This window comes from Ictidomys tridecemlineatus, chromosome 15 (genome assembly GCF_052094955.1).
Source record: "Ictidomys tridecemlineatus isolate mIctTri1 chromosome 15, mIctTri1.hap1, whole genome shotgun sequence".
NCBI classification, from domain to species: domain Eukaryota; kingdom Metazoa; phylum Chordata; class Mammalia; order Rodentia; family Sciuridae; genus Ictidomys; species Ictidomys tridecemlineatus.
The window spans coordinates 31,569,933-31,584,312 of NC_135491.1; the positions used below are offsets into that span (position 1 = coordinate 31,569,933).

Below are 14,380 nucleotides of genomic sequence, written 5' to 3' on the forward strand. Positions count from 1 at the left end.
TGTCTGGCATCTTCTCTGGTTCTACGCTCAAGATGCCAGCAGCTCCCTTCTATTAGGCTTTGACAAGCACGATCTGACAAATGTCAAAAATCTCCCTATTGGACAAACATCGAGGACATCATTTACTTGGGGTGGCAGGGATGGTGGGGGTGAGTAGCTAAAGCTTATGCTTTGTCCCTAAAAATAGAAAGCATGAGGACAAAGAAGATTCAAATTGTGACAAATACCATGAAGAAAAAAAAAAGTTATTGGGGAGGATGGTTGCATTCATTAGGCTAGCAAGGAAGTTCTGTTAAAAAGATGACACAGGAGCAGATAGAGAGGAGCAAGGAAGAGCCAGAGATGGGCGGGAAGCGAGCTCCAGGCAGAGGGAACAGCAGGTGCAAAGTGAGCAGGGATCAACTCTGGCCGACTCGCAAGGTGGAAAAAACAGTGGAGCCAGAAGCAGGCTGGGCAAGGTGGAGAGGAAATGCAGTGGGACCAGAGAGATGGAAGGGGCCAGATGATGCAAAGTAGGCGAGTGACACAGGATGCCCCCCAGAGGAGGGGACCAGAAGAGACAGGGCACAAAGGGAGGCGGAAGCTAACTGAGCTGGAAAAGAGGGCATTGCATCCCAAGCAGACAGGAACACGAGCCAAGGCCCTGCATGAGGACGCATGCACAGGGAAGGACGCATGCACAGGGAAGGACGCAGAGGCTAGAATCGCGGGGCCAGGACAAGCAAGGCCGCCATGAGACTGGAAGGCAGTGGCCATAAAGTGACAGGCTTTATGGTCCATTTTAGGCAGTCTGGATTGTGTTCCCAGAGTAGAAGGAAGCTTTGGCGTGTTTAAGGGCTGGCGTCTCTCCATCGAGGGGCCCATCCATTCCAGTAACTGACCCTCTTCATGGGCAACCCGTTTAAACCACCTGTGGGCATTTTGGTTTAGTTCAAATAGAAATGTGCAGCCTAATCCCTCAAACTATGTTTTGAAGAGAAAACAAGTGTTAATTTTTGCCATCACAAGGCATTCAGAGTGGGCAGGTTCTGGTCCTCTTGACCCTAAAGGCACAACTCATGCATGGGATGCCCAGTGTGGACAGCAACCCAGCGCTGGTCTCTACCTGATGAGGGGCCTCTCTGTCTTTTCAATGGGAAGCCAATGAGTGGATATTTCTGGAAGCAGTCCTTGTTTTCTTAAATTGCCTGAAAAACCGTCAATGATTGAACGTCAATTATTTAAGTGAACTGTTAAAAAAAATCTAGATTTTTCTATATTGAAAAGGAAACCTTCAATCACAAAACACAAACGAAAAACTAGATTCGCTCCTGACAAATGGCATGCCAAATAAATACCAAGAGAAGAGAGGAAAACTGTTTAGGATAAATATGGGGCCTTAGGTCTAAGGCTCTGGGCCTAACTTGTGGTTTCTCTTATTCAAGGAAGACAAAAGAGAGGTGTGGCTAGGCATGGCGACACCCACTTGTTATCCCAGAAACTAGGGAGGCTGAGGCAGAAGGATCATGAGTTCAAAGCCAGCCTCAGTAACTTAGCAAGACCCTCAGCAACCTAGCAAGATCCCATTTCAAAGTAAAAAGAAAAAATAAATAAAAAGTACCTGAGATTGTCTCAGTGGTTAAGCACCCCTGGGTTCAATCCCCAGCACAAAACTTAACCAAGACTGAATGAACTGAAAGATGAAGGATGGGCTTTCTGTATAAATCACTTATTGCTTTAGCCAGTGTGGACGTCAAAGATATGTCTTGGGAAGCACAGGGGAAAAGGAATGGGTACAGTTTGCTTCTATTTGCTGAGTCAAGAAAAACTACTTCTTCTACCTATTTAAATCATCTTCTCTGTTTCACTCAGGCCCAGAGCAAAGAGGTATTCAACCTGTGTTCACACTTAAGACTGTATAAATTACACCTCTCTAATATTGTTTTCTGGGTAGTGTGGATTTTTTCTTTCTTTCTTCCTTTTTTCTTTCTTTTTCTTTCTTTCTTCTTTTTTTTTTTTGCAAATATATTTGCTTTCAAAAAAATTTTTTTTACTTTAAATGTTACATTGAAAGTATTTTATTCTGATTTTAACCATTCTTGGTCATTACAATGGTGCTTCTTTCCACCCAGACTGATTTCAACATAAAAGATTTTTTTAAAATCTAATAGGCAAATGCACTTAATGTACCTTTTACTTACACTTACAAATAAATATTCTCCATAACAATCCAATATCAGGTTTTCATAATAGAGGATAACATCCAATTAAGAAGCAAATAACTCCAATATGTTTGAGAGTGTGACTAAATATATTTTTCACTGTGCCAGTTTTTTAATGAACATTTCTTGAGAAATGGAGTAATTAAACAATTATCTGTAGTCAAAATTACTTTGTATTAATAAATATCAAAATTACAAGTATAACATTCAAGCCAGTAATTTTATGCCCAATTATTTAGTTATGTCCTATAGCAGTGTTAAAATTTTATTTCCAAATCAAATGGTTCCATTTAGCTAGGTAGTATATTTCTAACCCCAGAAGACCCTGAGACACATACACACAGCTAAGCCCAATGCATACCTACGGTACCAATGTAATTACAAACCCACATACCACCAACTTGATATTCATTAAAGTATCTTCACTGCAGTAATGATTTTTCCTTAATAAGTACTCTCAGGGTTATAATCAAACATACCTCCATAAGAAAGTTTTCATGGAAAACAGTCTTCCCAAGAGTTAATTAATAGTTTCTTAGCAAAATAAAATTTTCATGAGCTTATTATCACTCTTAATGGTAATTCACTCATGTATCCTCTAACTCCTTTGTTTTCCTAAGGAATCCACTCCAGAGATTTTTTTTTTTTATGATTCAGTTCTAACTGAAATCATAAAGAGGAATTCTACCTTTCCAGCTGTTGATACTTGAAGTTCCCTTCCCTCCAGCAGAGTCAAGGTACATTCTTAACAACAGATGAATACTCTTTCACTGTCCTTTCATTTATTCATACATTGAACCAATAAAGTACAGTCCGAGGGCCTGGTGTGTGCCAGCCTAGTGGCTATGGTAGGCCCTAAGATGACAACAAGTAGCAAAAGAGGCCAGATTCCTGCCCTCCTAGAGTCTGTACTCTGGTGGAGAGCAGGTGGGGGTGAACAAGCCAAGGAGACCATTTTAAAGAATGGCCAATGCCCCCAAATAAAAGAAACTGGGGTAATGATGTAAAGAGTAACTTTTGTCCCTCTAAAAACATCTGAACCACGGTGTCAGTTTTATTTGGCAATCTGAATGTCAATGGTGTTTGGACGGGTCCTATATCATGACTAGGTTCCCATAATACTCAACTATAAAGATCCATGCTAAAAAAGAAAATAGAGAGAAATAAACCATAGCATAACTTTGCAACAACGCTTTCCTGTAAATGTTATAAATCAAGCAAGCAGTCACATATCACACTGCGCTGACAGCTAACTGGGGCTAGCAGAAGTTTGGAACACATTCCCACTTTAATAGATAACCCTGAATTTAACCTTAAAGACGGCACTTGCATGATCAGGGTCAGTGAGAACAAAGAATACTTATTTTAAGCTCTGAATGGTACAAGGCTATTTATACCCCCCAAGAAAGAAGTAGAAGTGCCTATAGCTTGGGCAGTTTGGGCAGACAACTGTCAATTAAAGCCAATTAAAGTCGATTTTGATAATAAGCACCATTCTATATTCAGATTCTGAGTTTTTGTTTTACACAGAGGAATTGATAATAAAAAAGAACAATTTCATACATAGTATAATCACTTTCTAATGAATAAGAACAATGCATAAGCTAGATATGGTGGTGTGTGCCTATAATCCCAACAACTGGGGAGGATGAGGCAGGAGGATCTCAAATTCAAGGCCAGCCTCAGCAATTTAGTGAGGCCCTAAGCAACTTAGCAATATCTTGTTTCAAAGTGAAAAATAAAAAGGGTTAGGGATGTTGCTCAGTTGTTAAGTGTTCCTGGATTCAATCCCCAGTACCAAAACAACAACAACAAAAATCCCTAATATGTGGCGCTTAGTAGGTGCTCAATAAATACTTGCTGTAAGTTAATATGGTTTTCATTTTATTACTTAGGTTTTGTATAATTAGGTCCTTTTCCACTTGAAGTGAATTTTTTGCTTATGTAAGTTGTGCCTTTTCTATTGTTAACATACAACAAAAATACCTTTTGACAATAACTTCACCCCAAATAAACACAAGTGAAGTAACTGTTCAATTGATATGAAGAATTGGTGCCCTCCCCGCAAATGGCTAAATGGTAATCATCCTGTGGAATTTAGCTGTGCAGCCTCTATTGACAATGGCAATGAACATGTTCATAATAATAATAAGAGCTTGTTTTAATAGAACGTTCCACGCATTAAACACATTAATGACCCATGAAATAACTGTTTTATCTGTAACACATTAAGCAACATTGCTAAAAACAATGTATTAATTGAAAGTCTGCTATGTCTCTTAATGTATGATTTTTTCAAAAGTATGAAACGGCAGGAAAGTCATTTTGTAAAGATGAAAATAATTCAACTTCAAAATTAGAGTCATGCCAACAGTTTTAGGAAAAATAAAAACTTGTAAAACGAGCCTGGTAATTTATGATTTAAGAGTCTTATGAATATTTTAAGAGCTTATCATTTTCTTCTCTGCACGAGTATCTTCTATAGGACTTTTTTTTCCTAGTGCCTTAACAGGTACAGATACTTTCAGACTCTTCCTGTACTTCCATCTTTTTCAATTTCCTAATATTACATTGGTTATTATTTTGTGCTCCACTGTAGCATTTTCTAGGCACATGCGCTATCACAATTAAATCCAAAGCAAAATCAAACAGAAAACGCCAGTCCTCTACACGTGGAATATAATGTAGGCATGGGGGGAAGTGTGTGAATTATCAGTGTGTTTTATAAATTCTCTTTTGGGGGGCAATACAAAATATCAGACTAGAGACAATTATTTTACTGTCTGTTTCTTCGATATCAAAGAGAATTTTGAAATTCATCAAAGCTAACCTTCTGTTATGTACAACAGGCTAAGCTGAAAAGAATGTTAACAAGTTCAATTTTCATTCAATCAGCACTACTGCTCTCTGAAATGTTTCATTGCAGGAAAGAAATAAAAATAATCTATATGGTAATTATGAGGATGAATCCCCCAGTAACTTTCAGCTACATGAAAGGTCAGTTCTATTGAAGATATTTTATCAGTCCCTCGCACATACTCCTGTCCTGTCATTTTAAATCAGAACAGCATTTTATTTTCCCATTTACAGCTACCTGCAGAATTAAGTACTTAAGCCAAATAAGAAAAAAAAAAAAAAAAGGAGAAGAAGAAGAAATGTTGAATGCTGGCATAGGCTATAATAGCATAGAGATAAATCGTTCATCTGCTCTCTCTCAAGCCTCTGGGGCTGCAGATTTTTCTTCTCCTGGTGCACTGTGGGTATTCAAAACTTGTTCAACATGATTTCATTTCATTTCAGGCACTGCCTGAGAAAACTAAATTACAGAATCAATCATACAGAAGGTCAGAGTGAGACTTCATTACAAGTATTGCATGCTTGCATGAATATCTTTCATTTATGACTGACCCAATATGTCACAATAGCTGTCTAGTAAAAATAATCCACTTTCTGAAATTGATGTACTACTGATGTCAATGCTACTCAGCGGGCTGGGCAGATTATAGAGAGGTGTTAAAAAAAATCCTTTGGAGCGCACATTGTAGATTTTTAGAATTGCGATCTTTTGTAGATTAAAATAATTTCCAGATGATCATCTGAACTGACAATAATGCTTAAGGGGAACGAATTTTTAAACAAAATCTACAGTTGATTTTGACTTGCCAACCACATCCTGTTTCAAAACATACGTATCCACGACAAGCAAATCAAGGTTGTTCTTTGAAGCCACAAATGCTTCGACATTCAATTTTTCAGCAATTCACTTTTGAATACTAGGGCATTATTTGCATATTTTGAAATGTGAATGCTAATCATTGGGCTCTTTTTAATCCCCCTTTTTTATGTTCCTGCTTTCTGTTTTTAAATATAATGGCATAAATTTAAGGAAGATAAACGTGTTGTGCTTGTTGTCAACAATAATGCAGCTAATCAGTAATGTGACAAAACTGTCACTCATTCTAAAGGAAAACCGATGAGGCTCTGAAGAAAAGCTGGTTCAATGCAACATATAAACAAGCTGGCTTTTCTTCTTATATGATAGTCTTAACGCACCATAGTAATCCTTAACAGACTGCCATATTCATTTGGATAATAAAACTTCTGCCTTGCATAAGGTAGGAAATATCCAACGTGCACTGGGAAGCTGAATGCATGAGGTAGAAAGTATTATTTATTATTTTTCTGGTGACCTTCCTCAGGGAAATCTCTGAGGAGGCTTCTGTGGAGTATTATGATGTAGCCAGCCAACTCGGTACCCGGAGGGAGATATAGAAGAACCTTGACATAACCTATTTTTAACCATGCCTCTGGCGATTCTGAATTCAAGTTTATAGGTGAACATGTCAGGTAGTCCACAGAACAAAGCCAACGACACATTGTATTCATCATAATTCTGTCCCAGTACATTTTATTTTTTCCAACATTTGTGATTTAAAATCCCATGACATTTCTTCAAGGTGAAATTCTACTAGAATTTTCAACAAGATTAGTTTGTTTCCAGCCCAAATAAATGGCATTCAGGTTCAGCCAAACTTCAAAAAGGCACCAATAAATGTGATGAGGTCCATGTAAATACCATGACAACAGCCTGCACTTAGCTGAAGTACCTATACTTTTAAAAATCAATGAAATAATTCAACTGCTTTAGTGATTAGCCCATACATTACAAAAGAAGCATTAAAAATTGAGTTCTCTCCCCCAACACCAGTCCCTGAAAGCATTGTTCTTTAAGTGTATGTGAATATCATAATTATTTTATGATTCCATCTTTAGTTCTTTCCAATATAGTAAATTCAATTGACCATGAAATGAAATTTCATAGTCAAAATGCCTCCTTTACACTTTTTTATAGCAGCAATAACAGTTTTATAGCTTTAAGGCAAGGTAATTCATCAGATGTTTAATTTAAAGGCAGATTCTTATATTATTAATAAATATTTACCAATTTAATAAAGTACACATTTTAGCATACATTATATGGTCTCTTAACTATTTCTGCAACTTAAATGAGCCTGGCTGAGCCTCTATGAATAAATGGCACAGTCCTGGCAAACCTGGTTGGCGACTAAACACCCTTTTTTATTGTTATTATTTTCCAGGCACAATGTTACAAGCCTGCCTGTATCGGAAAGGGACGGAACCCTCCTTCCTAGTGTCAAAGGGACAAGAACGTAGGAAAGTCCACAGGAAACAATTATTTGTGATGTCGAGTAACGTTGATGAATACTTAATGACCATTTCCCGACTGCTCACTGCATTCTTTTTCTGACTTAAAAAAAAAAAAATTAAAAATAAAAACCCTCATGTTCAGCTTAAACACAAAAGATCACAGGCAAAGAAAATTATGTTGCAGCAATCCTATTTGGGAAAGTAATCTTGTATTTCAGAGAGCACACTGAATCTTTGCACGGCTAATCCACTACATATTTTGCAATCATATGCTGTTATCTGGGGAATTAACAATGAAACCAATAAACATCACTGGCATGGTCCTAATGTGCAGAGAAATATGTAAACAAGAAATAGGATTTGTTTTTTGTTATACCAACACATCTGTTTCATTTTATCAGAGTTTTTTTTTTTTAAAGCCCTATAAACTATTAATCTTGTTTTAAAATATCTGCTTAGTACCTCACCTAGACAGACACAAATGCATTACATACTATGGTGGAAAAAAACCTGACAATCTCAGCAGAAGAGTTTAAAATACTTAAGCAGATTTACTCTGGTGATTGCTGACTGTAATTGCACACCAAGAAAAATAGAATCAAAATTATTGCATTAGTAATCTTGACTCTCCAGAGTGCCTTATTTGATGTTTATGACAATAAATAACATCATTAGATGCATTTCACACAATAACCCATTCTATATTTTCCTCTGCTGGTTATAAGCAATTATTATTTTTTTTCTTTTCTCTGAATCACAGTTTGATATTTCATTTGAGGCAGGAGCAAATCATGTATCATCAATTTTACCTTGTAATCCAACAAGTTCAAAAGACCCAGGCACACCTGATAAAGGTTTCCATTTCTAAAATCTCACCTGGGTAAACTTTCAAATCAAGCACACCTCTGTATTCAACCAGAGGCAAAGGAAGACTGGCTACTTCCAAACCCATGAATCAGACCTCTTAAAAATTGGTGATATTAGAAGGATCTCCTTGGTCATCCTCTTTTCTACAACTGTCAATCAACCCAATACCAGGTACTGATCCAGGACTGTGCCCACGTTTGAATGGTAGCAGGTATAACAGTCTACATGTCCACAGTGGACATGCAGGAACATACTCCAGAATGAACACTCAGATCTTTATCATGATAGTGCAAAAGATAACAAGACTTTCAAGCAATAAATGTGGTGCCTACCATATGTAACCCACTGCTATGAAGCACACCATCTTGTTCCACAAGATTTCTTGAGATCGTAATAGAAGGAAGATCCAGGCTTTGAGGAGGAAACTGGGGTGTGAATTCGCTTCCCTGGGAAGGCAGTGGATCACTGAGAGCTTGAAAGGGTAGCAGTACATCAGGCATGCCCAGGGCGGGGTCGGACTCTGGAGGAGGCGTGATGGGTGGGATTTCAAACTCCTCGTCCCCCAGGCTTGGCGTATGGAATGTCTGCTAAAAGGAAACAAAATATAGATATCCTCACATTCTGTTCCTTATATTTTTTTATTCCTCCTTGGAGGGAAGAAGAAAGACTTTTCATGAAAACACTACATATGTAGGCCAAATATTTATTTCTCAAATGAAAACATCTTAAACACAGATTTCCATATATAAAGTTTTGCTGATCATTCTGATTAAAGATTTAAGTCTCATTATCATATGGTTTTAATGGAGTATCAGTATTAACAGTTTTTTAATGCGTACTTAATTAGCAACATCTGTCTTTGTTGTTAGTTGGAGCATCAGCGACATTAGATTTGGCTATATAACAAATTGCCACTTTATTGATATGTTAGTGAAACAGCTCAAACCGCTTACGAGATCCACATGCTTCATAAAATGCTGACGATTTTGTGGTGCACACATACACAGCATTAATCCAGAAGTGAACATTACACATATTTGCTTTCTGCCACAATCTATAAAACAAGTAATATTAAATTTGCGGTTTGGTTTTTAATTTCCTTATTGGTATATTCCCAAGTGCAATGAAGGCTTCCATGGAAATTGTGTGTCATGCAACGCTTTATATAAGGATTATCAGAGCTCCTATTAAAAGGCACCATGCTTACATTTAAACTAGAAGGAGGGTTATTTTCTTTTATGTGAACATTTTAATATGTGTTTATCGAAACATTTTCTAACAGTCTTCAACTTTTAAAGACTACCTAGAGAGCACAGAGCTATATTGATATAGACATACTAATGACATCGATGTTGCTCACTTGCTTAGACAAGTGTGACATCTCAAAACTTAAGTACATCTTCATGAATTGTTTTTCTTCCCTGCTACGGAGATTCTGTGTTTTACGGTAGGTTCTTTTACGTAAATCAGGGCTGCCTCACTCAACCATAGGAACCATCTTTCTTAGAAAATAATTGGATGTTTGGGGAAGAGGGGAAATCAAGGTACAGAAAGAAAAATGAATAAATATATATTATATATATAATAACATGCATATATAAAACATATATGGCATATGGAATGTCTGCTAAAAGATATAAATATAGATACCCTCATATTCTGTTCCTTATATTTTATAACATATATATGCATGTTATTATATATAACATATATTATATAATGTATATATTATATATAACAGGTATGTATATTTTTATATATTTATGACTTGTGTGTGTGTATATATATACATATATGCATATATATATAGTGAGCCACCCAATATTTTTTATTCCTAGCTCAGAGGGTCAAAGTTATACTTCGTTTATTATTAATAATATTTGAAAGCATGAACTTGTGCAAGTTAATTGGAGTCTGCTATTATAGGCCATGAGAACTAATTAAGAGTTAAAAAGCATCATTCTTCAAACTATCAAGGATGATATCATATAATAAGCATTGGGAAAAAAAAAAAAGAGAAACAAACTCTAGGGGAGAAAAAAGCAACGAAAAACACTTCTTACACATAGAACCTGTCAGATACTATTTCCATCTCCCTGGAAATAAAGAGATCACAGCTGTGGGGATCTGTGGTGGGACAACTAATCACCTTGAGGTTCTTAGCAGAGTCAATAAATGCAAAACACAGACTCATAAGAACACATCTGAAAGCCAGAATGAAATATTAGATTTTTTCCAACGTATGCATTCTTACAATGACCCCGAAAGATGTCAATTTCTTACTGCGTTACCCCGAGTCCTCAGCAACAAAGGGATGAATTGGCCACAAACGTGGTTGGCTAATGAACGTAACCCTATGGCTGCGTTTGCCGTTATTTTGGCACTAATGTGGTCTAGTAACAGATGCAACTGTAATTTGTGACTCATTTGCTACCCCATTACTGCTTAATGAAATCTAACATATCACATTAACAATACGGATAAACACTCATTCTTGATATGTGGCATTTGGCTGTTTTCATTACCACTGTAATTAACACTTGAAATATTATTTCAATAAATATTTAAAGTACTTTAAAAATGGTCAGGGTAATCATGACACAGATAGAAAACATAAAGCTAATGTGTGAATTTCAAACTTAAGAGTATCGGAGTCCCTGTAGTGTTATCTTCAGGACAATATTGATGTGAAGGGAACTGGTTTCAGGCACAATTTAGACTTTACAGCATGCAAACCTACAGTCCTCCTGAATTAGTTTGCACTCATTAGAATGTTAAAATACCAAATAAATTTACTTTTAATGCAGTGATTGGGAAATTAGGCACAGGCTATAATGTGGTGATACGTTAACATTTACTTGGGCCTTATGTTTTGATTGAGAGATATACAGTGAAAACATTACATAAGATTACCTCTTAAACACTGCCGTAAAGCATGTCTTATGCCAGGCAGTCGAAATTAAAGAGGTTTCCATTTTTTACTTTTGTTAAGGAATAGAGAGATGTCTTATATATCATAGGTCCCCATGGTATCATTTTTCAAAAGACAAATTAATTTTAAGTTAGAACTTCGTGTATTGCTATATGGGAGCCTAATGAAACGATAAAATAACACAATCACTTATAACCAAGGAAATGCTAAAATCTTAAAGCCTCTTTAAAGAGAGGTAAAATATTAAATATACAGTGAAGTATTCTGCAGGGAAAAGGAAAAAAAAGAGATGCAAAATATTAAAGTTAAGCATTCTATTTCCAAAACGCTGGCTGAGAGATGATAAAAAAAGAACCATGTGTGACATCAACAATAAAAGACACTGACTTCTGTAGCTCCGCCAGATGACCAATATCAGACTAATCATTTGGAGTTTATGTGATTATTTTTGCAGATACCGACTTCTCCATGTTTACCTTGAACATGTTAAAGTAGAATGTACATGGTTAAATACCATCTGTACTGAAATGTTCAAAACATTTGTTCCTTTTGATAAAAATGCAAATCTGGAGAACTGTTGTATCAACATATAACAGCCAATGTCTGACACGGTGAATTATCACAGCTGGAATCAAATTGTCTCTGAACAGCTGCTGGCAGTAGAGCTTTCATCAATGTTTGATTCAAATGTAGGGAAAAAAATCCTACAGAATGAAACATCATGTTGTCCTTACAGATGGGGTTTGTGTTCATTATCACAAACAACACAGCAGCCAGCGCCAAACAATATTCGCTACCTAAGCTGTCTTCCTGGTTAGGGATGACGGTCACTGTAAAAAACGATTCATCCACGAAGACCCTCCATTCTTGATTCCCCATTTATTCTAATAATTTCTCAGCGTTAATTTCTTTCATATCACTTGCTTCCCGGTACCAAGATCATTTACAAAGCCATTATTATTTTCATCCTCTGGGGTCAAACCAGTTCAGTTTCCTATATTTGAATGTATTTGGAAAATGAAGACTTTTTATTACATAAGCCGCTAGAGGAAATGTTCCATTTGGACCAATTTCACACTTCTGTTTGTTCTTATTTGAAAATCTTAAATCTCACACAGGCTACCATTATTAGGGAACCCTTTCTTTGGTGTAATTAACATCCAGGTTTTTGTAGAAAGTAGACCAGTAAGACCAAATAACAGTTCTAAGTCAATAATAGGAATGTGGTTAAAATATATATATCAATGTTTGTTCCATGTGTACTCTCATAACTGGATTACGAACCCAGAGCCCATGTGATGCTACATTCAGATTCCACCACCCAGCTTTCCCAGCTACAACCAGGTCTTGGAACACACCCATACATTTAGTCAATAAATTTTTATTGAGTACCTACTACATACAGCCAAGGACTGTGCTAAGCTGTGAGGCTAAAACCCTCATTTTGCATTGCCCCATCAACCCTCCAAAAGACTACAATACTGCTCTGCCACAGTTTCCCAAATCATGGCAACTTAATGAAATTACCCCTAGAGAAATGTGAAGTTCAAATATCTTCTATTAAAATTCACTTCTAGTCTCATTTCCAAAACAGTTACTTATCTACTTAGATACCAATATAGTTTCTGTGTATATATGTATTAACATAATTTATTTTTGTTTTCATGTATATTTTTTCAACAATTTATTTGTTTATTTATTTATTTATTTATTTATTTATTTGCACAAAATTAGGCACAGAAGCAACAGAAGCAATGGATAAGTGATAAACATTTGACTGGTTATTTTCTTTTCGGGTAGGTTTTCCTTATTTCTCCTTCAGAGTCATTACATTGGGCCACATGAGGGAACACAAACTATCAAATTTATCTCACTCTCTTCTGTGACTCCCGAGCCTATCCAATTACCTAAATAGTACGCAACACGCGAAGGGACACCATCGCGACAGACACCTACCTCGCTGGCAGCAAAGAATGTGTTGTTGGCTTCTGCCATGCTCATGTAGTTATTATTATTTCCAAACTGAAAGAAAAACAAAGAGATGGTTTTATGTTAATGTGGGGCTTAATAAGAATCCTGGTTAGGACAGCTCAGGTGCCATTGAGAAAGAATGTCCGTGTAAGGAGAATGGGGTCAGGGATGGGGGGTCTCACCGAGATCAAATTCAAAACAGGAAAGATGTCAAAGCGCAGCCCCGCTGACAGCTAGTTCCCTTGGAAAATAAAGCCTGGAGTTAAGCTAACTCAATAATTCTAGGAAATAGTTTTGTTTCTCATCAAGACTAATGGTGAAGGGAGACAATTACAAACACCAGGCCAACCTATCACCACCGTGTTGTTTACCGAACTGGCACTTGTCAGAGGGTAGGAGAAGAGTTTCCAAGAGAATCACCTTGACACGTTTTAAAGCATGTTGGGATTTTAGAGCTTACTTTTCAAGAACAGATGTCACAAGTGTGGGTAGGTTAAAATGTGAATTAAAGGGAATAAAATTCAATTCCCAGGACTCAAATTCTATTTTCTAAGTGAATGAGGTGTGGCACGAATAGAAATAAATAAGACTAAAGAAAAAAAAATTTTAAATCGCCAGAATTTAAAGAAGCCATATCTATATCCATCAGAGCTGCTGAAAACAGTGATATTTAATCTCTCAATGTAACATTAAATGCAAAGAGGTTTAAAAAATAAGCAGGATCCTATGAACACAGCAATTTTTTATTTCATTCCCTAACACAATAGCCCATTCATATCATCACAAATAAGACTGTATCAGCATTTCAGACTTAAGCTCTTTACTTCTAGGGACCTGTTATCAAAATGTATTTTGATTTTGGTTTTGGGCAGAAATGTATTTTCGGGTTCAAATGGTATAAATAGGCACATTTTGTTGCCTTAAACATTCTGTTATCAGTCTGGCAATATGGAAAGGCATAATTATCTAGAGCTGTATTATTTTCATGATTTTTAAATGGTATAAGAATGGACTATTTATAAAGCACATTATTTATGCATCAAATTATTTAATTATTTAATGCATCAAATTATGTAATGCATCAAATAAAACAAAGGTTTGGTGTCCAAAGGGTGAAATGTATATAGCTATTCTTTCATCTAAATAAAGTTAATAATTTAAAGTAAAAGGTGGAATTTACCCCCAAGAGATAGAAGGATGGAAAAAATGGATAGGTGGATAGAGAAATAGGTAGGTACAT

At 36.3% G+C, this 14,380-nt stretch overlaps 1 protein-coding gene across 6 annotated transcripts in view; it reads right to left on the reverse strand.

Moving 5' to 3' along the window:
- Window positions 1-14,380, reverse strand: part of Tox3 (TOX high mobility group box family member 3) — a 105,185-nt gene that overhangs the window by 17,811 nt on the left and 72,994 nt on the right. For 3 of the 6 annotated variants that reach the window (XM_078032306.1, XM_078032304.1, XM_013365724.4), the window contains exons 2-3: window positions 13,126-13,191; window positions 8,570-8,821 (exon numbers count right to left, since the gene is read on the reverse strand). In XM_078032306.1, the coding sequence (XP_077888432.1) occupies window positions 8,570-8,821; window positions 13,126-13,170 (297 nt within the window). In that variant the 5' untranslated portion in view covers window positions 13,171-13,191. Of the gene's footprint in view, window positions 1-8,569; window positions 8,825-13,125; window positions 13,192-14,380 lie in introns of all 6 variants that reach the window. The other 3 variants (XM_078032305.1, XM_078032303.1, XM_005318174.4) reach the window with 1 other exon arrangement.